Source organism: Urocitellus parryii, chromosome 14, assembly GCF_045843805.1.
Source record: "Urocitellus parryii isolate mUroPar1 chromosome 14, mUroPar1.hap1, whole genome shotgun sequence".
Lineage (NCBI taxonomy): Eukaryota > Metazoa > Chordata > Mammalia > Rodentia > Sciuridae > Urocitellus > Urocitellus parryii.
Genome location: NC_135544.1, coordinates 29,748,236 through 29,772,628, shown reverse-complemented (window position 1 = coordinate 29,772,628; position 24,393 = coordinate 29,748,236). Strand labels below are relative to the sequence as shown.

The 24,393-nt window shown below is 33.6% G+C and overlaps 1 protein-coding gene and 1 non-coding gene across 2 annotated transcripts in view; both read left to right on the top strand.

Moving 5' to 3' along the window:
* Trappc11 (trafficking protein particle complex subunit 11) overlaps positions 1 to 22,942 on the top strand; it is a 47,540-nt gene extending 24,598 nt beyond the window's left edge. Inside the window, exons 19-30 of the mRNA XM_026400592.2 lie at positions 1,982 to 2,137; positions 3,803 to 3,990; positions 4,288 to 4,436; positions 4,618 to 4,739; positions 5,276 to 5,395; positions 6,012 to 6,077; positions 6,375 to 6,531; positions 9,154 to 9,262; positions 14,508 to 14,599; positions 16,028 to 16,161; positions 17,782 to 17,949; positions 21,160 to 22,942. Of these exons, the coding sequence (XP_026256377.1) occupies positions 1,982 to 2,137; positions 3,803 to 3,990; positions 4,288 to 4,436; positions 4,618 to 4,739; positions 5,276 to 5,395; positions 6,012 to 6,077; positions 6,375 to 6,531; positions 9,154 to 9,262; positions 14,508 to 14,599; positions 16,028 to 16,161; positions 17,782 to 17,949; positions 21,160 to 21,204 (1,506 nt within the window). The 3' untranslated portion in view covers positions 21,205 to 22,942. The remainder of the gene's footprint in view (positions 1 to 1,981; positions 2,138 to 3,802; positions 3,991 to 4,287; positions 4,437 to 4,617; positions 4,740 to 5,275; positions 5,396 to 6,011; positions 6,078 to 6,374; positions 6,532 to 9,153; positions 9,263 to 14,507; positions 14,600 to 16,027; positions 16,162 to 17,781; positions 17,950 to 21,159) is intronic.
* Positions 15,465 to 15,571, top strand: LOC113191016 (U6 spliceosomal RNA). The gene has a single exon (XR_003301852.1). It is a non-coding gene; the product is annotated as a U6 spliceosomal RNA (small nuclear RNA).
* Positions 22,943 to 24,393: the final 1,451 nt, after the last annotated feature.

The window sequence follows — 24,393 nt, the reverse complement described above, 5'->3', positions numbered from 1 at the left end:
TTAAGATTTATTTATTTATTTGTTCTTTTATCCATGTTCTAGTTATTGGATGGTAATAAGGAAAGGACATTATCTGTTTTAATATGATTTAATTCATACAAACTGAGAAATGTCTTTAGTAGAATGGTTAAATGGACCTAGATTGCCCGAAAATCAGCATATTTTATTTAACTTCAAACCCTTACCCAGGGATTTCTTTGAATTAGTTTGAGAATATTAAAGCAAGAGCATGGAATTTATGTCTAACAAATTTCATTGTAGTAGCAAAATAGAGGGAAAGAAATGATGTTATAGAAACTAATTAAAGGCTGTTTGTATTAACCCAGCTTCAAGATATGAGGATTTGAATCAGGATGCTAGTGGCAGGAATGGAGATGTAAGGTGAAAGAGGCATTTGAAAATAGATAAATCTGAATTCTTGACCGAACAGAGAGAGAGTAAGGAATGGGGATGGGATGAATAAAGGTCACGAGGTGGACCTAGCAAGTCTTTCATAACCCTTTATAGTAAGAGTGACAGCCATGGTTTCAGCTTGTATGTGTAATCATTTGGTAAATTATTTATTTTTTTTAACTAGAATCATAGTTTCACAAGGATAGGTCTTTATTATTTTTTTTATTTTTTCCCAACATGAAATACTCTTAAGTCTGAAATTAGAAGGTTACTCTAGGGACTCTTATTTTACTTTTTCCTTAATATCTTAGTATTCCACTTATTTTTCTTACTTTATTTTAAATAAGAAACATAAACTACTTCCATAATTTAAGTGCTACATAAAGTTTTAAACATTAAAGTATATTCTGAATATAGTTTATTTGAAATTCAAGATGCTGATCATAAGGAAAAAAGTAGAATGCCTAAGTTTTATAAGCATACACTAGAAATGAAACTCATAGGAAATGTATAAAAATTAAACTATGTAAGAAATTCTTAATTCATTTCTCCCCCTTGTATTGTTGGAGGGGAGGGGAGGGGGGATAGTAGAGGATAGGAAAGGCAGCAGAATACAACAGACATGAGTATATCAATATGTAAAGCAATGGAAGTGTAACTGATGTGATTCTGCAAGCTGTATACGGGGTAAAATGGGAGTTCATAACCCGCTTGAATCAAAATGTGAAATATGATATATCAAGAACTATGTAATGTTTTGAACAACCAACAATAAAAAAAAAAAAAAGAAATTCTATGGGAAGAATTCTTGGGAAGCTCTTGATGTTTAATGAACAGGTGTGAATGTGGCAGTTATGCATATCCATACATGAATGATGTCTCTGTTTATCTATTTGTGAGAAGTATGTTCTTCTGGGAAGAAAGATATACATTCAGTTTGGGATCTGCTGACTTAGATGGGAGGGGATTTTGTTCTCTAGACAATCATGGCTATAAGCCTGTAGTTAAGGAAATAGGAACAGACTACCATAATTTTTATGTGGGAGATTTTAGCACAAAGGTACAGAATATGTATAAATGCACAAACTTGCTAATGAAGTAAACATAGAGAAAACAATAGAACTGAAAGAAAGCCAAGGACCAAAACTTGTGGGACCCCTGAATTCAAGGGACCTAGTAAAGAATAAAGGCTTTTGAGGGAAAACCAGAAAGTAACCAAAGAGGATGAGAAGCAGGAGACAGTGCAGTGTCTCAGAAGCCATGTGAAAAGTAAGCCCTTCAAGAAGCTCTTCTTTGTTGCACAGCATTGGTGCAATAAACAACTTATTTCTCTCTCTACAAAAAGGATATCTAAGCATTTTCAGAAATCAGGTTGTGTTTAGTGAACTGTTTATTCTTATGGCAACAGTGAGTAGATAAGTGCCTAAATTTGGCATTAAAATATTTCCTTTTATTAATAACCCATTATAATGCTTCAATAGCATGGAGTTAAAACTAAACTAGCTCCAAAGCACTTGGCTTTTAATGTTAGCAAAACAGGTGACATTTAGCCTTTGTAAATGGTGACCGTTGCTAACCTCTTTTTCAGGAATACAACCAGTTCTGTGTAATAGAAGAGGCATCTAAAGCAAGTGAAGTTTTGGAAAATTTGACCCAAGGGAGGATGTGTTTAGTTCCTGGTAAAACAAGAAAACTGTTATTTAAATTTGTTGCAAAAACTGAAGATGTGGGAAAGAAAATTGAGGTTAGTTGCAGAACTTGTTTTAAAATATTTTTAATTACAAAAGCAATGTGTTTAGGTCAAACAATTAAAAAATACATAATTTTTTAAATTAAAAAAAAAGAAAAGAAAATCTCCCACCTGGATTTCCCAAGGAAAACCAATCAGGGTAATTTGATAGGTTTCCTTATAGACATTTTTCTATTTGTAGTTAAAAAATTTTTTCCCAAAAAATTGGTAGTTAGAATAAGATATACTTCATATTTGTAAAATATCTCAAAATTGACTATTGTCACGTATAACTAAAATGAACTAATAAAAAATTGGTAATATATACATAATACTCATGCTTTTTTCACTTAATACTTTATATTATATATCATTTCATGTTAGTACGTAAGACTGATCTCATTTTTTAATAACTACATAATATAATCATTTAAGGAATTTCGAACAATATATATTGTATAATATGGCAAGTATATTTTGTATAATTTATACTAAGTATCTTTTTAGTGTTTAAACATTAATGATTGCATATAGTTAAAAGAAAAAGTAGTGATGAATATTTTAAAAGATTGATTTAATATAGTTAAAATGTTTCAGAAAATATATTATGAAAGTAATATTTTATAATATTTTATTTGAACATATGCTCTGGAACCAAACTATGTGGCCTTAAATTCTAACTCATCAGATGGCTAGCTTCTGAACCTGGGCAGTTACGTAACCTCTCTGTTTCTGTATTCATCTTTAAAATGGGGATCACAGGGGTACCTACACCTTAGGGTTTCATGAGGTTTAGATCAGAAATATAAATTGCTTAGAATAGTGATAAGCACATTAAGTGCTTGTTTGCCATGACTTGAATGAGAATGATTAGTTATTTTAAACTTGCTAAAATAGATGGTACCTAGGTGTTCTACCAATATTTCCATAACAATTTCTGTGAGGCTGTTGATTTTATCATTAACCAGTATTGAGAGTGTTTTCTTTGTTTTATGGTCATGGGGATTGAACCCAGGGCCTTGTGTGTGCTAGGGAAGTGCTCTACCCTTGAGCTATATTCCCAGTCCCAAAGATTTTTGCTTATTTGTTTTACAAAAAGTTCTTCTTGATTTGACTAAATCCCTAATGATGTATTTTGTTTTTTACATAATTGAAGAACTCTACTATATATAAATCATAATCAGTAATCCTGTTTTGAGTCATTTTGTTAATGGATTTAATTGAAAGGAACATTTATTCAAACTATAAAAAATTTTATTGCTAATACTACAAATATTCTAAGGAAAAATGTTTGTGAAATTAGAAACTAGGTTGTAGATGTGTAAGTGGTCATTTAAATATTTATTTCTTCATCATCTACTAATTGAGCATCTGTAATATCAAGTACTGTGCCTAGGTATTGACATTATAACTGCACTGTACAGTCTCCTGGCTTGAAATTCAGCTTATGATCTCAATTTCAAAGATGAAGAAGTTGAGATTCAGAGTACTGTAAGTTTGTGTCCCAGCCAGACTAAGACAAAACATTAAGCATTCCAAAACATTAAGTGTTCTGCTTCCTGCTACTCTGTGGGTCTCTGGGTGAATTTTTATAGTAGCCATTCTTAGGGTAATTTTGTTGAGGAGGATGGTGACAAACACATATGAGATGACATTTCTAACATACCTTTTCTCTTTCAGATTACTTCTGTGGACCTGGTTCTGGGCAATGAGACAGGCAGGTGTGTGGTTTTGAGTTGGCAGGGAGGAGGAGGAGATGCTGCTTCCTCCCAGGAAGCCCTGCAGGCTGCTCGTTCTTTCAAAAGACGACCTAAACTTCCAGACAATGAGGTTCACTGGGACAGCATAATCATCCAAGCAAGCACAATGTAAGTCTGCTTTGTAAGGCAGATTGTTAAAGATCACCTTCTTTTTATTTGTATTGGAGAATGAACCCAGGAGTGCTTTACTACTAAGCTACCTCCCCAGTCCTTTTTAGTTTTTAGTGAGACAGGGTCTCACTAAATTCCTGAGGCTGGCCTTGAACCTGTGATCCTCCTGTCTCAGCCTTCCAAGTCACTGGGATTGTAGGTGTGCGCCCACCATGCCCAGCTCTTGTTTCTTTTAAATATCTTATTTAAATACTTCAAAACCAACAGTTGCTTAGCTAAGGTTTCTTTTCAAAGGATTATTTCCAGAGTTCCAAACATTTCTGTGCATTTGCAACATGAGCCTCCTGCTCTGACAAATGAAATGTATTGTTTGGTTGTGACTGTTCAATCTCATGAGAAGACCCAGATCAGAGATGTGAAGCTCACTGCTGGTTTAAAACCAGGTAAGCATTCATTTTTTTCAGTTTGATATTATTAATCCATCGTAAAATAAGTGCCATAGTGTCAAGGGTAGGACATTTGTTTAGAAGATAATATAATATAGGGCTCTTCATCAAGCATTGATTGTTATGATAACATTTAAATTCTCTGTGTCTTAAAACCCCAATATATTAACACTCTTAGGACAGGATGCGAACTTAACTCAGAAAACTCATGTGACTCTTCATGGAACAGAACTATGCGATGACTCCTACCCGGCTTTACTTACTGACATTCCTATTGGAGACTTACATCCAGGAGAACAGGTGAATTTGGCCTTTGGGGATTGGAGAGGAAATCATCTGGTTTGTAACTTTAAATATGTAGCAAGTTTTAGGTAGTTCTGGATTGTTTTAACATCATATCCTAGTATGTTGTGATTTAATTAATGAACATTTTATATATTTAAATATCTAGAGTATCTTTGGCAGTTTTTATACAAGAGATTTTAGAACAGATGGTCCTAATATGGAGAATTAGTTGTATAAAATAAGTGTTGTCTGTAACTTAGTGCATTAGCACATCAACTTCTGTTTCCAAACCAAATACAAAAATTTATTGGGAAATTGAGGGCAATTTAAAGAGAGAGAGAGTGGTAATGATCCTACTTTTATACCTTGGCAGTATACTAAAGGTTCTCCATAGTGGGAACTTGAATTAGTTAGATTAGTTATATTGTAACAACCTATAAAGAGAAAGAATTTGGCCAGTTGGTCTAGTAAACTCTAAAAGTTGGAAATATTATCCTAGAATGTATCAGGAGAAAGTCTCTGTAATATTAAATTATAACACTTCGTTACAGCTGGAAAAAACATTGTATGTTCGCTGTGGAACAGTGGGATCAAGAATGTTTCTTGTGTATGTTTCTTACCTGATCAATACAACTGTTGAAGAAAAGGAAATTGTTTGCAAGTGCCACAAGGTATTTCTTTTTCATAACTTTATGGAGCACCATACATGGAACAATCCTCTCTTATATTATTTTAGTTAATATCTTCTATGTGACAGCCTCATCTTAAAGTGGCAATCATAATACCACCTTTTTCCTTGAATGATTGCATAAACATGGATAGTGATTATAAGTGTCTGTCACATTGCTTCTTGTTGCTATATTTATTATTATTATTATTTTAGTCATTTTGAATCAAGGTGAGGTAAAGAATATGCACAAGAGGAAGACCCAGATTCTAGGCTTGGTACCACTAGCTTTGTGGCCTTAGGCAAGTCACTATATCTTTCTTAATAGCTGGTTCTATAAAATCCTGCTTCACTGGATCTGGAGATAAAATCATATAGAAGAAAGTACTTTGCAGAGTGAATTATCCATAGATAACTTACTAAAAATAGTTCTCAGGTTTCTTTATATTTTTAAAAACTTCATCTAAGAAAAAGAATCTAGCTTCTTAAAGTTTAGCTTGGGATTATTTATTGATCAATTAAAAATTGTATTTTGTATGCCTTCTATTTTAAAATTTTTATTTAAATATATAAAATATGTTAGAAAAGCCACTGAATGTACCCTTCGAATTTTCTTGCAGGATGAAACCGTAACAATAGAAACAGTCTTTCCATTTGATGTTGCAGTTAAATTTGTTTCTACGAAGGTATATTCCTGTGATACATACTGGAAATCATTTGGGTTATAGAAATTGGGCTGGGGATTTGGCTCAAGTGGTAACGCGCTCGCCTGGCATTCAAGGGGCGCTGGGTTCGATCCTTAGCACCACATAAAATAAAGATGTTGTGTCTGCCAAAAACTGAAAAATAAATATTAAAAAAAAATTCTCTCTCTCTCCTCTCTCTCTCTCTCTCTTTAAAAAAAGAAAAGGAAAGAAATTGATGGGAAGAAATAAAATGATTAGTATAATTGTTTACAGACCTTTTATCTTTGTTTTTGACAGTTTGAGCACCTGGAAAGGGTCTATGCTGACATCCCTTTTCTGTTAATGACGGACCTTTTAAGTGCCTCCCCGTGGGCCCTCACTATTGTATCCAGTGAACTACAGCTTGCTCCTTCTATGACTGCAGTGGATCAGCTGGAGTCCCAAGTGGACAAAGGTGAAACTTCAGATTATTCCCATTTAAATGGCAGAGAGTTGTGTGTGTGTAGGCCTGTGTGTCCGTGTGTGTGTGTGTGTGTGTGTGTTTGAGCAAGCTAGCAATGTAAAGAGTTTTTTTGTTTTTGTTTTTGTTTTTTTTGCTAAATGAGGGAACTTGAAGCTTAACACTTAGAATTAAGGTAGTATTAGTATCATTTACCTTTTGCTTGAATATTCCTTATTTTAAAAGATCAAATTTTTACTCTGAGGAAGTTAAATTCTGAAAAACATACTTAAAAGTAAAATAGAAATTCTTTTGGTATTTGAATTTTTTAAATGTTGTTTTTTCTTATTAATTTTTAATTGTTTATTGTTTCGTGTAATTTTAAATGGGATAAGATGTTTAGGAAAGTAGAACATAAATTTCCTAAATCACCCAACTAAAACTTCATAGAACAGATTCAAATCCAGGATGACACCTCTGGTTTAGCGTACCTTAGGCTTTTATGCTTCTTGAGCTGTTTGAGGTAATAAAATTAATTTGAATATTAACCTAAGCAAAAGTGTACTCAGCTGTTTTACAAGGATAAATATTATGAGAAAAAAGTCATGATATATTCATAAAGTCAAATATAGAGTTGTCTATTTGGTAATTCAGTCACTGAGCACTAACTGCTTACAGGATTCAGTCATTTGAAATACAGATTAAAATTAAAAATTAGATGAACAGTTATCAGATTTCCCCCCCACACACATAAACACACAAACATACATAAATGCATACATGTGCATTTGACCTGTAAATACATTTCAGTATCTTTAAATAAATAATCTACAAATGTTTATTGAGTGCTTCACTGTAAGACTCCAGGCCAGGTTCTTAAGACATCAGAAAGATTAGACAGTCTCCATATTTACCATTTCTGTTTAGAAAACTCATCAGAAAGGAGGTACTAATTTCCCTTGGAGTGATAAAATAACTAGATTTTTGTGAAGATCTTGGCATCAAATCTTTATGTGATGACAATAGATAGAGGTCAAACATGTCTCTAGACCTCTCTATTTAAATGCTAATTTCCATGTTCTCTAATGTAATTATCATTAAAAACATTTTGCATTTAGAGTGCCTTTATTGTCAGCATCATTTAATGTGTATTTTTAAATGGTTTGAACCTCCTCTGATTTAGGATCCTGTTGCTGCTATAACAAATGACCATGAAATTAATGGCTCAAAATAACACAAAACTATTGTCTTAAAATTCTGGAGGTTAGAAATCCTAAAAACAAGGGGTTGGTTTCAGTGAATTCTTTCTTAAGGCTCTTGAGAAGAATGTGTTTCTTGGTCGTTTCCAGCTCCTCTGGGCCACTTGCATTCCTTGGCTCATGGCTCTTTCCTTTGTCTTCAAAACGAATAGTGTTAGCACTTCTGTGTCACAAATTGCCATATGTTCATTCTTAATAAATTTTGTGATCATTTTGGTTAACTTAGAATTTATGGAGGGTTTTGGTAGAGCTTAGGTTTTTAAAAAAGCTATTTCCAGAGATTTGAATTGATGCATTTTCAAATTTACTAAACTACAATATCATTTGTTAGTCCTTAAAATTACTTTAAAGAACTTAATTGAAGTAAAAATTAACCCAGTTTTTTCCTTTTCACTATGGATTGTTATTTATCTACAGTCAGATCTCCATCAATCTATCACAGCCTTCTTCATTAAAAAATTACAAAAATGCTGGCATGGTGGTACATTATTATAATCCCAGTAGCTTGGGAGACTGAGGCAGAAGTATAGCAAGTTCAAAGATGGTCTCAGCAACTTAGCAAGGCCCTAAGCAACTTAGTGAGAATGTGTCTCAAAATAAAAAATTAAATGGGCTGGGGATGTGGATACGTTGTTAAGCACCCCTGGGTCCAATTCCTAGCACCAAAAAAGAAAAAATAGTCATAAAACAATAACAACCTAATGTTTGGGAGTGTTGTTATTATTTCAGAGTTTTACTCACAAATGTCCTAAAATTGACATCAGAAAGGCAACATTGCCTGGTTGTATTTAAGGGAGTGATATTGCAGGCTGTGAAGTGCTAAAAGGTTGAGAAGACTTGGTTTAGATGAGCACTAAAGGAATTTACTATAAAATTAACAAAAGGAAACAAACAGGTGATTGGTCACACTAGAACATAATGAAGTAATATGTGATACATTTCCACTTGAGTGGTACTGATAATGAATATTCACTCAGAAAAAAAAAACAGAATTTTTTAGATTCACATTTTGTGTACTTTAAGGGTGACTTATGTTTTCTCTTTTTCTCTACTCTAAAATTTTTTTTTAAGACATGAAATGATTTGGAAAAAGAATAATAATCACTGTGGTGATCATTCTACCTCCAAGCTCCTCCTGTTCATTAGTTTTGATATGACACACAGATTTCTCACTGGTTTTTATCATAATGAAATATTGTTACATTAGCACAAACACTGGACCTTGTGGTCTTGAAAAAGTCATTTGATGTCTGTGAACACTACTATCTAAGTCTCTATAAATATTATTTAATTCATAATGTAAACCTTTTTTATATTGCTTAAATATGAAACTCTCATAGATGAAACCACTGTGTAAGATTATAAAGTTGTCTTATAGTTGTCTTACAGACTGGAGAGAGTGCTAGTGAATGCTTTTGTCTTCGATGCCCATCTGTTGGAAATGAAGGTGGAGTAGCAACTGGACATTATATTATCTCCTGGAAGAGGTAAATATAATATCTACTCTATCTCTTCTTCGTGTCTTTGTTAGTCTAATACTTTATTTGTGATGGTCATTTATCATTCTGAAAAGCAGAATAGAAATCATATGAATATAATCAGTCATGTGCTAAAAACACAGACTAAAACAGAAAATTAAACTTTAATTTGTGTTTGCCACAGTTTTGTGCTATATAAAATTTCTTTGTATCTTAATGAAATTTCAGCCATACTAAATCTGAAGATAGGATTATGAGAACACATAAGGTGGAAACTATCTTCTTTGATAGTCAATATAATTGTCTATATAGAAAACCCAAGGGAATTAAGAGTTTGGGCAATGTTCTGAATATAATATCAATATACAAATATCAATTATATTTCTATATGTCAAAAATAAGCCTCTAGGCAATGTACTTTAAAGAGAGGGAGTGGGGATATAGCTCAGTGGTAGGGTGCCTGCCTAGCATGTATGAGGCCCTGGGCCTAATCCTAATCTCCCCCCCACCCTGAAAAAAAATAAATAAGAGTAAAACAAAAATATTGTTTTCATGATAACCACAATTCTAATATATGTAGGATTATACTTAATAGAAGATTTGCCTTGCCTTTATGGAGATAACTTAAAAACATCAGGAAAACCTAAGTAGATGGGAGAGATACACAGTGATCTTGTGTAAGATTTAATCTCTTTAAGTTTTTCTATAGATTCAGTACAGGTCTTTAATATTTCAACAGGTATTTTTGTGTAACTGGACGCTTGATTCTAAAATTCATATGAGCTGGATGTGGTGGTATACACCTGTAATCTCAGGGACTTGGGGACCTAGGGCAGGAGGATTGCAAGTCAGCCTTGACAACTTAATGAGACTTTATCTCAATATAAAAAATAAAAAAGGACTGGGGTTGTAGCTCAGTGGTGGAGTGCTCAGTACTGAAAATAAAAATTATATGGAAAGGAAAAAAGTCAGAAATAATCAAAATACTCCAGAAAAAAGAACTAGGCGGTGGTTCTTCCCCTTCTAGATTCCAAGACTTATTATAAAACTATAGTTGTCAGCACTCTTGGCTCAGAAACGTGTAAATTAGCCAATAGATTGGAAGAGAGAGTCTAGAAATAGACTTGTAGATCCATACCTGTATGGAACTGATATTCTACAGAGAGAACATTGCAGATCAATGGAGAAAGGATGAACTGTTTTATCACTGGTGGTGAATAATCAGCTGTTCATTTGGGAAAAATTTGGAATTAAACTGTATACTAAATATAAAAATTCATTCTAGGTATATTAAAGATCTTATTGTAAATGATAAAACTTTATTACTTTGAACAGAAAGCATAAGAGAATTGCTTTATGACATGGATTAGGTCTTAAAGATGTCTAAAATTGATTAATTAATTTGATTGATTAAAATTAAATTTTCAGAGAAGACATTCGGCATTTGTTTTTAGGGTTTGGCTAACTTCACTTAGCATAATCTGCTCTAATGCCATCCATTTGCCTGCAAATGCCATGATTTTGTTATTTTTTAGTGCTGAGTAATATTCCATAGTATATAAATGCCACATTTTTTTAATCCATTTATCTATTGAAGGGCATCTAGGTTGGTTCCACAATCTAGCTATTGTGAATTGTGCTGCTATAAACATTGATGTGGCTGTGTCCTTGTAGTATGCTCTTTTTAGGTCTTTTGGGTATAGTCTTGAGAAGGGGAATAGCTGGCTCAAATGGTGGTTCCATTCCCAGCTTTCCAAGGAATCTCCATACTGCTTTCCAAATTGGCTGCACCAATTTGCAGTCCCACCAGCAATGTATGAGTGTACCTTTTTCCCCACATCCTTGCCAGCACTTGTTGTTGTTTGACTTCATAATGGCTGCCATTCTTATTGGAGTGAGATGGTATCTTAGAGTAGTTTTAATTTGCATTTCTCTGATTGCTAGAGATGGTGAGCATTTTTTCATGTATTTGTTGATTGATTGTATATCCTCTTCTGAGAAGTTTGTTCAAGTCCTTGGCCCATTTGTTGATTGGGTTATTTGTTTTTTTTGTTGTTTAACTTTTTGAGTTCTTTATATACTCTAGAGATTAGAGCTCTATCTGATGTTTGAAGGGTAAAAATTTATTCCCAGAATGTAGGCTCCCTATTCACCTCACATATTATTTCTCTTGCTGAGAAAAAACTTTTTAGTTTGAATTCGTCCCATTTGTTGATTCTTGGTTTTAACTCTTGTGCTATAGGTGTCTCAAAATGGGATAGGGAGGAAGAGCATGAGAAGAAGACTACCACTAAATAGGGAAGAGAGGTGGGAGGGAAAAAGAGGGAGAAGGGGAGTTGCACGGAAGATGGAAGGAGAACCTCATTGTTATACAGAATACGTATATGATGTTGTGATGAGAAAAAGAAAATAAAAAGTGTGTCACATTAGATTGGATAGAGAGAAAGGATGGGAGAGTAGGGGGGATAGGTAGGGCAACAGAATAGAATAGACAATATGATTGATGTATGTACATTCCATGTATGTATTATATGTCAAAATACATTCTGCTGTCATGTATGACTAAAAAAAAAATCATATGGTAAAAAAAAATTTAAATTTTCATTTCTCTAAAAATACCATGAGTGAATAGACAAAGTACAAACTGGGAAAACATGTTTGCAACAAGTTTAACTCACAAGGATTAGAGTTCATATCAAGAACTTCCATAAGTCATATTAAAAAAGATAGGTAATTTGTCAGGAAGGTGAACAAAATACTTGAGTAGGCAGTTTAAGTAGAGGAAACCACATAGCCAATAAACATACATATGGAGAGAAGCTCAACCTTCCTAGTAATTGGGGAATGACAAATTCAAAGTATGCTTTTGAGATTCATATCCCACTAGCTTGAAAAAAAGGAAAAGGGTTAACAATACCAAGTTTACTAAAGATGTGGAATATACTAGAATAATTGATTTAGAATTCTAATAGGCACTGCTAGATCAAGTTGAAGATATCTGTAATGATGCAGACATAGGAAAGAGCTGTACCCAGAGGACATATGGAGAAGAATGTTCATAGCAGCACTGATTATAATAGTTAAAAAGTTTGAAAAACTAAATGCTCATCAACAGGGAAGTGGACAAATTGGGGTACATTTTTGCAGTGAAATACTACTTACAAGTGAAAGTGAATGAACCAGAGGTGCACCTGTCAATATCATAATGTAAAATGAACGTAGCAAGCTGCAGATGAGAATATGAACAAATTGTATTTATATAACATTGAAAAGCATGAAACATACTACATGTTTCTTAGGACTTTGTATATAATTGGAAAGAATATAAAGAAATACATGGGAATGATGGATACCAAAATACCAAATTTAGGATAGTGGTTTTTTGCTTTTGTTTTGTTTTCTTTGGTACTGGGGATTGAACCCAGGGCCTCACAAATGCTGAGTTACGTCCCAGCCCTAAATTCAGAATAGTGGTTTTCTCTAGAGGGGAAGATGGACAAGTAGGAAAGAGCCATGTAGGTACATTTTATTATCTTTCTTAGTCTGGGAGACAGCTAAATGATATTTCATGTGTTATTCTCTTAGTATTCCTTAATTATTTTCATATTTTTTAAAATGTAATATAATTTATTATTTAAAAGTGAGAAAAATCATTTTAAAGGGAATATTTTATACAATTCAGAGTAATGAGTAGGAAGATCTGAATGGTATGGCGATCACAACAAGGTTATTATGAGTTACCAAAATTAACTGAGAAGAAATTTTTACCCCTAAAAACTCAGTGTTATGAAGAAAATTTAAAAAGTGACCTTCAAGCCTTCAAAAAATACATTTATTAGATGTGATCCCATGGTTTTATTATTTATTATTCTCATGTTACAAGTTATATGCAGAGAACAAGAAATTCTCCAATGGTTCTTCTCATAAAGAGCTCTGATACCAAAGCCTGACAAAGGCAGAAGATATAAAGAAAACTATAGGCTAGTAGTTGTCAAGCTCTGTGGTGTCAGGACACTTTTACACTTTGAAAAATCATTGAGAATTCTAAAGAACTTTTATTTATGTGTTATATGTGTCAGTATTTACCATATTAAAACTTAAAGCTGAACTTTTTAAAAAATAAGAATGGAAAAATGTGGTTTTACTAAGAAATAAAAAACAAATCCAACTTGTCTTTTCTTTCTTCTAATTCTGAATTTATCATATTAATATTTAATTTACATGTTGATAGGAATTAAAACATCATTTTAGAAGTACTGTTTAAGCAAGGCATGGTGGCACATGACAGTGACTATAATCCCAGCAGCTTAGGAGGCTAAGGCAGGAAGATTGCAAGTTGAAGGCCAGCCTCAGAAATTTAGTGAGGCCCTAAGCAACTTAGTGAGACCTAGTCTTGAAATAAAAAATAAAAAGGGTTGAGATGGTGGCTCAGTTGTTAAGCACCACTGGGTTCAATCCCCAGTACCAAAAACAAAACAAATGAAGCACTGCTTAATTAATTTGTCATGCTACCATCATACCACAGATATATTTATTATTGACGAAGGATTAGATGCTTTACATCTTGCTTTTTGCTGTGTAGTAGTGTAGTGTGAACTGCTCCATCTCTAAATAACTCTTCATATTTCTTTGGCATTCACATAGCTGCCAGCCACCCCTGTAGTTTATCATTCTTAACCATAACATGGGGGAAATATTGAACATTTTTATAATGTTACTATATACATATATACTTTATACATATGTACTCCTATGTGAATGTTAGAACACCATTTTTTTGACTGGTAGTAAAATACGTTTTAATTTTTCAGTTTCCACTATGTACTTTTAGTGAGTTATAACAGTGCCCTTTAAGTGGTCTGAGGCCCATCAGTGAACCATCCATCCTTAATGAAATGAGTTGGTGTCATAATGTAAATCACCATTCTACTTCCTGCATTAAGAAAGTCCTACTCCCAAAATCACTGAATCAAATGATGTGCTTCACGATTGCCAATCTGATACAACTCCTGGGTTGTCTTCTGTTAGCAGCAGCAGCACCCATGGATTATATCCATTATTCATCAGAAATATCCAAAATAAAATGAGATTCTGAAAGCTCTTACTTTACAAAACTGCTTCCATTAGTCAAATTTTGGGAATGGATAAATATATTTCCTTTGATACTAGTTGGTTAATACACATGTTCCCTGCATTTGATTTATTAACATCCTACATAAAATGTGAGTTTAAAAGATGGCCTTTTCTGCCGTAGGACTTCAGCCATGGAGAACATCCCTGTCATCAGTACAGTCATCACTCTGCCACATGTGATTGTAGAACATATCCCTCTCCATGTGAATGCAGGTATCAAAAATTCAAATTTTGCTTGATAAAAAGGATTCAGTAATAATATGTATTTTTAGCTTCTAAGGTTTTTAAACTTTGTATTATGAAAAGTTTCTGATGTTTATAAGTGGATTATGGCCAATCTTGTTTCATTTCTGCACTGCATGCTCTTCCCATCCCTATTATTTTGGAAAAAAAAAGAAAAACCCTTGATGTCATTTCTTATGCAGATATTTTAGTTTACCTCTTTAAAAGTAATGGCTATTTTCCTCAACATAATCATAATACCAATATTATGACTTTAAAAATCAGGAATAAATTCTGAATATATGAATATTCTGAAATTCCATTGTTGAAATGTTCTTAATTAACCTTGAATGTTTTCTAGTTTAAGTTTAGTGTACTTCAAATTATGAATAAGTTTCATCCTATCCATCTCAGTCTTTAGGTATGCTGACTCCCTCTTTCCTGCGCTACTCCTCCCTGCCACTGTTAACCCCTCCATTATCTCTCTTCCAGTGCTGCTTTCTCCACTACCACCATGCTCTTTCACTTTCTCTCCCTCTTCCTTGCTACTTATTTGTCAAAGAAACCATATCATTTATTCTTTTCTCCATAGCCTGGATTTTGATGCTTGCATGGTACCATTTTTAATATTTCTCTCTCCCTATAAATTGATCGTCCATAGGCTTGGTCAGACTCAGGTTCAAGTTTTGGCAAGACTGTCATAGTTAATGGTTTGTGCTCTATCGGGAGGCATGTGGTATCTGTCTAGTATGCCTTTCTTCTTTATTGGAATACATTTATCAAGTGAAACTTCCCTTTATCAACTACCTGATTACCCTGATTGATGTCTATAATAACTTTGAAAAAGCATCATATAGTATTTGCTTCAACAGTACAGACAGTAATATTGGGATGATACCGAGAAAATTAGCATGGCCTCTGTGCAAGGATAACATACGATTTCAGAAAGCATTTCATGTTTTTGTATCCCAGATAAAATAAAATGGCAGAACTATAAAACACACTCAATTCTCTATGTGTGTGTGTGTGTGTGTGTGTGTGTGTGTGTGTACACAGATGAATGGAAGTTTGCTTAATAGTTTCACTAAAACAGAACTTTTGCTTATTCTGGTTTAGGAATTATGGGAATGATTTTTGGGAAATCATTTATAGATTTTTTAAATTAGTCATAAATTGTAATTGAGTTCCTGATGGCCAAAATCTTTCTAAGTTGATCATTTTTAGAAGACTCACATTCTTAGCCTATTTCATCCTATAGCTACTATCCAGTCAAGGAATTTTCTTCCCTTGCATGAACACAGTAATATCATTCATTTAAATAATACTGTATCTTCAGGATGAGATTCATTTACAAAAGAACTCATTAATGATGAGCCCTCTTTTTTTTAACCAAGAGAAACATGTCATCTTTCTTTATAGATTTGCCATCATTTGGACGTGTCAGAGAATCTTTACCCGTCAAGTATCACCTGCGAAATAAGACTAATTTAGTTCAAGATGTGGAAATTTCTGTGGAGCCCAGTGATGCCTTCATGTTCTCAGGTCTCAAACAGGTATAGATCATCTTTCATGGTATTGCTTATGTAGGCACAAAAGTATGGTCAGGAAATGGAGAACTGGACATTTAATTTTTTAAAAAAATATTTATTCTTTAGTTATAGTGGACACAGTGTCTTTGTTTCATGGGTGCTGAGGATCGAACTCAGTGCCCCAGGCATGCAAGGTGAGTGCTCTACCACTGAGCTACAACCCCAGCCCCTGGACATTTAATTTTTATAAATGAACCAATTTAGACTATTGTTTTGACAGTAGTGACTTTTTAAGCACTATTAAAGATTAAGTTTAACTTCTTACAAAGGTATGTTACCTTTTTACATCATTAAGATCAAGATCTTACTTCTTAGGAACAAAAATTCATAGATCCTTGGAATATATTATGTTAGAATTTCTGAAAAACTTAAATCTCTTACTTACTGATGAGTGTGTGTGTATGTGTGTGTGTGTGTGTGTGTGTGTGTGTGTGTGTGTGTGTGAAAAAGAGAGAAAGAAACTTAAATTGAGGCCTGGAAGCATGACTATATTAAAAGCTGGCTTATCTTAACTATCAGTGAATTTTTGTAGAAATTTTGATCTTGCATAGAATTTACTTACCTTTAGTATGTGTAGATACAATTTTGTATCTATACTTAGAAATAAATTATTTAAGCTATTTGATTTGTTTAGGTAAGTCATTGGGAAAAGTTTATTAGGTTTTAAAATGACACTTAGGCAAAATTATACTCCAGTGAAAATGCTATCCTTCGCTGTCTGAGGGGAAACACAGATACTCCTCAGGTGTCAATACTTTTTATTAATAAGGGCATAATTGGAAGGACAAACATGTTTTAACACCTAGAAGCATCTGCCCTAACTAATCAGCTTTGCTCAGCTTATTCTGGGTGCTATGTTTGTTGTCCAGTGAGAAATAGATTTATGTATGATATATGATATGTATCCATGTACTATTTTAAATTTTTGACATGTAATACTAAATATACCAGTATATTACTTTGGAATACCTACGCATATATTATCCCTGACATATAGATGTACTCATTTCTCATTTACAAATGAATAAACTTTTCTTGATTATCCTGATCTTTCCAGGTATTTACTTATAAGTGGTTAGGAAATATAAAGCTAACAATAAGTTCATATTTTTTTCTAAAGTATTGTTAAAGTTTTTCAAACACTGTTTTTTCCCCTGAAATTATTTACTCTAATACAATGGTAAAATCCCTTAAAGAAAATCCGAGAAGTAGCTGTTTATGTTATGTTAACGTAGTATTTACAAATAGACACTTTCTAACATTATTCTATAACAAAATCTATATGATCTAAGACATAAAATAGTAACCTACTACTATTCTTATTCTTGAGCAGGTATAAGTTACCTTTAAATCTTAGTAGGAACTGAGAAGTCATGCACATGATTTCCTATCCACCTTGTTCTAACTGCATATTAATTCATCCTATATTTGGGAATCTATCTGGAAGATAGAATAGAAGAGGGAGTAAATGTTTTACCCAGAAGGATTTAAGTGTTCAACTTTTGTAAATAATCGAAGAGTAACAATGTAAATATATTGCAAGTATGTGTTCTTGATTATTTTTTTGTAACTTTTTGTGATTAGATTCGATTACGTATTCTACCTGGAACTGAACAGGAAATGTTATATAATTTCTACCCTCTAATGGCCGGATACCAGCAACTGCCATCTCTCAACATCAACTTGCTTAGATTTCCTAATTTCACAAATCAGCTGCTCAGGCGTTTTATACCTACCAGTATTTTTGTAAAGGTAAGGCTTATAAATTTTCTATCTTTTATATTCACTCTTAAAAGCAGACAAAAAGACATTTTTCATGTAACTTCACTGAATCTTTTGAGACCAGCAGTGACCATTTTGACTTTTATTACATGAATTTGGCAACATTGCTATTTATTTTTGTAAAAAGTTATTATTTTTAGAGAATCTGATTTCAAAGGTTTTTATATCATTAGATGATTTATCTTTATGGTATCCTTGAACATGCTTTTAAAGTTGTAGTTCATAACTAGTTTTTAATCAAATGATTAACTTTCTAAATATTCCTAAACTTACCTGATTCTAAGTCTTTAATATTGTATTGGAGTCTCTTCTGAAAATCATCATCTGTCAGAAACTATACCCTGGTTTAATATTTTGATTTTTAAAAATTAACACAATTTCCAGGCTCCTGCAATAAAAGAATACTCAGGATGGTCATAGCGTGGGAGAGTGAATTGGGCAGGACAGGTGTTTATTTAGCTCAGCATACCATCTCTGATTAAGTTGTTCCCAGATACCTAAATTAGATTCCCAGATGCATCTGAGGGAATCTCTGTATCTCCATTTATACGAATATATATGAATCTTGTGTGTCTTTTAAATCTATACCACTATTGGAATGATGAGTTACATTGCTCATTACTTCCTTTTTAGTCTCTCTTGTTTAAGTTTTGTTAATGTGTACTGCATACTTTCCCTTGCTTCTGTCTTTCCACACTTACACAATGTTTTTGTATCTATAAAAAAACTGATTTTATTAATCCTTCCAATCTCCTATCCACACTATACTTTTCAATAGTAAAAGAAAAATCTCAGTTTCAGATCTCCTTGTGTTTAAACAGTAGTGGTTCAGACATTCTCTCCTGATCACATTCTGAAGACACTTCCATTGCCATTGCTCACTTTCACATCTAGTATCTTTCTAAAGGAGAAAAGTCTCATTACTAGATAGGGAAGTGTTATGGGAATGAATTGTCTCTGAAAGGCCTTTTAGTTGTTTTACTTTTTGAACTTTGCTGTTTCTAAACTCAGAAGTAGTAGTGTAATGACTGTGGAAATATGTGTCAGTACACAGACTTGATCATATTCTAGCTGTACAAAAATAATTTGTTTGAGGTGCTAGAGTCATTCATACTGATAAGTAGAGATTTTGGTTCCATCAATTAATCTGTGTTTCTTTCTCTATAGTGCCCAGTGCACCCAAACCTAATCCAAATTAATGCTAGTTCAGTCTTTTGGTTTTCTCTCATGATGAACCTCTTCTGGCTAGTGTTTAAATTCATTTTTAGAAGTTTCCAGAAAATAACATTTCTAAGTTTTAACATAACAAACATGCCCCTGTTTTCCTTCTTTCTTTCTTTCTTGTGGTACTAGATATTGAATCCATAGTCTCAAGCACTCTACAACTACCTACCTCTCCCCAGTTCCTTTGGGGGTTTTTTTTGTTGTTATTGTTGTTGTTTTTACTTTGAGACAAGGTCTAGATAAATTCCTAGGCTGGCCTTGAATTTGGTTTCCTCCTGTCTCAGCCTCCCAAGTAGCTGGGATTTTAGGAGTGTACCACCATACCCACCAAACATCCCCTTTTCTAATTGCTGTGATTTCTTCTCTAAATACAAGTAATACATTCTAGTAACTTTACTGCTGCTGCAAGTGTAGACTTGAGTCCTCAGAGCCAACTCCTTTATCAGTTGGGGAAACTTAAAATTTTTTTGCCATTCCGTAATGTATGTGTATTTCAAAACATTTTGTACACCATAAATATCTATAATTTTTGTTAATTAAAACATATTTTTGACCTGTCACACTAGAGTCAGTGACTGAGGATTACCCTTTCTCACTTATTAAATAATCAGTAACTAAAATTTTACATCCCACACTTTTATGTAACTTTAGAGCTGTTCTGTGCAATATAGTAGCCTCTAGCCACTGTTGAAATATAAATAAAATTAGTTGAAAGTAAGTTAAATTTTAAAATGATTTGGTTGCATTAACCACACTTCAGTGTTCAATAGCTAAATGTGATTAGTGGCTACCTTATTGGCTAGTGGTCTTTAGAGCAAGATGGGATCATTATCTTTCTTCCTTTAAAAAATTCAGTTTCTGATTGCAAAATATTCTCATCTTTAGTCCCATAGCTACATTTGGCAAGGATTTAACCAGGTGAAGTAGTATTTTGTCTTTAAAACTGAGCATCCTTCATCAAGACCAAAAAATTAAGTGAAGAATAAGACTAAGGACCTATTCTTTTACTCATTCCATTCCTGCCTTGAGTGTTGAAGACCTATACTTACATGTACTCGTGTATGTATACACACACAGACATGTACGTACATGTACACACAAAGAAGTATATACATACGTTCACTGCCTCAGGGAATCTCTCGGTAATCATTCTGTTTGTGAAGTTGTGATATTATTGTCTTTCATTTTTTGATCACTGTCTCTCAGAGTTTCTCCTATAAAGTCTACTACTTATAAATGATAAAAGTATTCACAAGACTTATTTTAGATACTAGATTTTACAACTTCAAATTTTACAACTTCAGTTATATTGATCCTAGCATCATGAAACAAAACAAAAAGTTATGATATTTTTTATTAATTCTTAGTCTTGACTTTTCTGGTGTAATGTTTTTAAATTTTGTTCAATCAGCAGCCTTAGAGAAAAGGAAATTTTTGGTTTTAATCTGAGTATTCTGTCTTTGTAGTTTATATTGTTAGGTTACTCTAGAGTTCATTGCAAATTGCTTTTTTTTCTCAAAGAGGAGATTTGAAGATCTTGAATCCCCAAAAGAAATTTGTCTATCATCTTAGATTCTTGGCTGACTTTTAAAGCTTGAGACATAGGAGGGCCTTGAGCAAGAGAGAAAATAAAACTATCAATTAGACCAGGAATGGTAACTAGGTTCTGTTTCATGGAGCTGTTAGATCACAAGGCTGAAAGAGAAGGACTGACTGAAGTAGACCAAGCAGGTCAAAATACTTGGTCAGCTGGTGATGTTGCCATTGGTGACAGAGGGGCAGCACCTGGCTATGCAGTTGCCACCTTAGGCTCAAGTGAAGAAAGATGTGGGGTTAAAAGAAGAGTAACAATTTTTACTTATGCACATTTATTCTGTCTTTGAAAAACGGTTCCTAGAATTAGTTTCTGTTGTCATTATTACTTTGTAATTCCGTTTTGTGTATCCCACTTTAAAGCCACAGGGTCGACTCATGGATGATACTTCTATTGCTGCTGCGTGATGCTCAAGGCCAGCCCTTGGCTGTTCTTACACAGAGGAGTCAGGCAGAGTGTTTCATTGTAACCTGTAGCTTTGATCAGTTAATCTGTTCTATTTTTTAACGGATGGTATACCAACTATTCAGAGGAACTCATGTTCAAAATATTAAGAAAATCATCCTCTTATAGTTTCACTAATAAATGTTTGAAATCTGTCAGTGTGATATGAAAGGACGTCATTGTTGAAAATCATTTTATGAATGGTGAGTTTTTCCAAAATAAGTGATTTTCCTGGACAGTATCAAAGGAAAATTAAGCATCTCAAATATGACCATCCCCAGAGAGGAAAATGCACCAATATCTGCATCAGTAAAGGTCTCAATCTCTTATGAGTCTCAGGGTTGGCCACATTGGAGATCGTCCCTCTTCATAATTCCAAGGTGTGCGCAGAACATACACACAGTTATAGAAAAGCTCCAGAAAGTTTTAATCAAAGCAATTTAAAAACATCAAAATATTTTCACTTGCCATGAAAAAGTGTCAGATAGGTTCAGCCTGCAACCAAAATGTGGATCACTTATGAAGCTGGTTCATATTTCTGAAGGACCTGAACTGCCAAGGATATGATAAAAACATAATTTCCTAAACCAAAAGTTTTTGAGAATGATGCAAAGTTTGAATAAGAGGTCTCAATTATGTTATGCAGTTCCAAAACTCTAAACAATTGTAAATAAAAATCATAGGGAAAAAATTTCTTTGTTAAAATATCTCAATAATTTAGAACTGATTTCTTGCAAAATTTTGCTATTTAAAAAGTGGAAGCATTGTAAAAAGAAAATAGTGATGTAAATAAATATCTTCTCTTTCAAATATATTTGTATGTATCTTTTATTTTGAATTTGTTTCACTTGACTGTTCGTGAGGTATAATGGAAAACATAGGACTGGGAAATGGTATCTGTAGCCTAGAACTGGCTCTGCTAACCTTCACTGCGACTTGGACAGTGGGATAGGCTTTGTTGTGAGGGTACATATAGAAGCCAGGAGAGGTACTTACCTTCTGGAGTCCACTGGAATGAAATCCACCTTTGTTCTTGCTGGCAGGTGACTCTGTTCATGTTACTCAGCCTCTATCTCAGTTTTCTCATGTATAGGATGTAAATGATAATAGACCTGTCTCAGACTTGGTATAAGGATGCTATAGATTACTATATATGGGAAGAGTTGGGACATTCACCCAAAGCACACACTCAGCCAGTGTCATTTATGTCATTACTTTTGATGGAAAGTGAAGAGGATATCCATGCGTCACCTGGAGAGGTCCACATTATCAGAATTTGTTAAGCATTTTACATAATGAAGTACATATACAGTATACACATGTATGCATAGAAGTTTGTGTGTATGTAAATATATAAAACTGTAAACAAAAGTTTCATGAATAAATACTTCCATCTTTATCTTTTATATTTTATATATTATTGTGTTTTGTTTAAAAATAATTTTTATTATAACTTGCTAAATTGATTTCATAACCTACTAATGGGATATAATCTGCAGTTTGAAAAATACCAGACAAAGATTTTTAAGGTCCCTTTGAATGCTAATGTGGTTTGGTATATACATAATGTCTCATGTTAACATCACATTGTCAAACATAAAGTATTGTATTTATACCCTTGAGTCACTGATATATATTTTTAAATTAACATTGATGTCAGTATGACTTGTTTAACTATGTCTGCTACTATAAATATCCCAAATAAACATGCATTTTTATACCTTTATTTTATTTATTTATTTTTATGTGGTGCTCTAAGGATCGAACCCAGGGCCTCGAATGTGCTAGAAGAGTGCTTTACCGCTGAGCCACAACCCCAGCCCTCTAATGTTTTTTTCTTGATTTGAGAGTTGGTGATAAGAGTAATAATTCTACTGTGAATATATTTTATTTGCCTGTTTTGAATCTGAAAATTTTTAATTCAGGAATATATGAAGTCATCATCTGCCTTGAATTTAAAAAGCCAGAACTGATGGACTGGGGATATGGCTCAGTGGTAGAGCTCTTACCTGCTATGCTTGAAGCTTTTGATTTGATCATCAGCACTGCAGAAGATAAATAAGAGTAAAAAATAAAATTTAAAAAGAACTTACCATTAAAAAACAAAACAAAAAACATTAGAACTGTCACAGCTTTGCAGGAGCTGTTGTTCACTGTGGTGTGCGTCAAGAAGGATCTCAGACTTTCTCCACCTCTGTCCCTTCAGCTACAATCATCTTTCTGTCCCTTGTGAGAATATCTACCTGCTATCATTCTACTATGTTACTGTTTGGGTCTCAGCATTACTCTTTACCAACATATATAGCATTCAGGGATGCATGTTTGTTGGTTTGGGTTTTGAGTCCTCCCTTCCTCCCTCCCTCCCTTCCTCCCTCCCTCCTTCCCTCCCTTCCTTCCTTCCTTCCTTTTGAGGTACTTTACCACTGAGCCATATCCCAGCTCTTTTTTGAGACAGGGAGGGTCTCATTAAGTTGCTTAGGGCTTTGCTAAGTTTCTGAGGCTGCTCTGGAACTTGTAGTCTTTCTGCCTCAGCTTCTGGAGTCACTGAGATTATAGGCATGTGTCATTGGGCCTTGCTAGATGTACAGATTTTTAAATAAGGTATGATTGCAGCAGAAAGTATATATAGAAGTTTGACTCCTGTATAGAAGGAGGCCTCAGCCTCCTAAGTCCCTGAGTTGTATATTTAATGGTAGGATGAATAAATAGTAGTCATTATAATTTTCAAGAATTACAGTTACATCCTTGAATTCTAGGAATTAAGGGGTTTTAAGGAGAATGACTATTTCATTAAGGAGAAAGGACTTTTCATCTTTAACATCACTTTTAGGAAAAATTATTATTTTAAATCAGTTACTTCTTTCATGGCCCATGTTTTCTCCACTCAGATTATAAAATCTTCCAGTTGATACTCTAATGATAGTGTTAAGAATTCTGAACTGTAATTTCCACATTGGCATTGCCATGGGAGGAGAGGGAGTGCTTTTAAGGTAAAAGCAGCAAATGGAAAAGCTAAGCTCACAGTTTTAAAGGGGAAGCCCATTGGGTTCTAGCAAAGACTGTTTTGGAGCTCCCCCTGGGCCTCAATCCAGAAAAGGCACCCAAAGTGTTCTGATTCCTGGTTTATGAATTACTTAGCAATGAGTTGTATA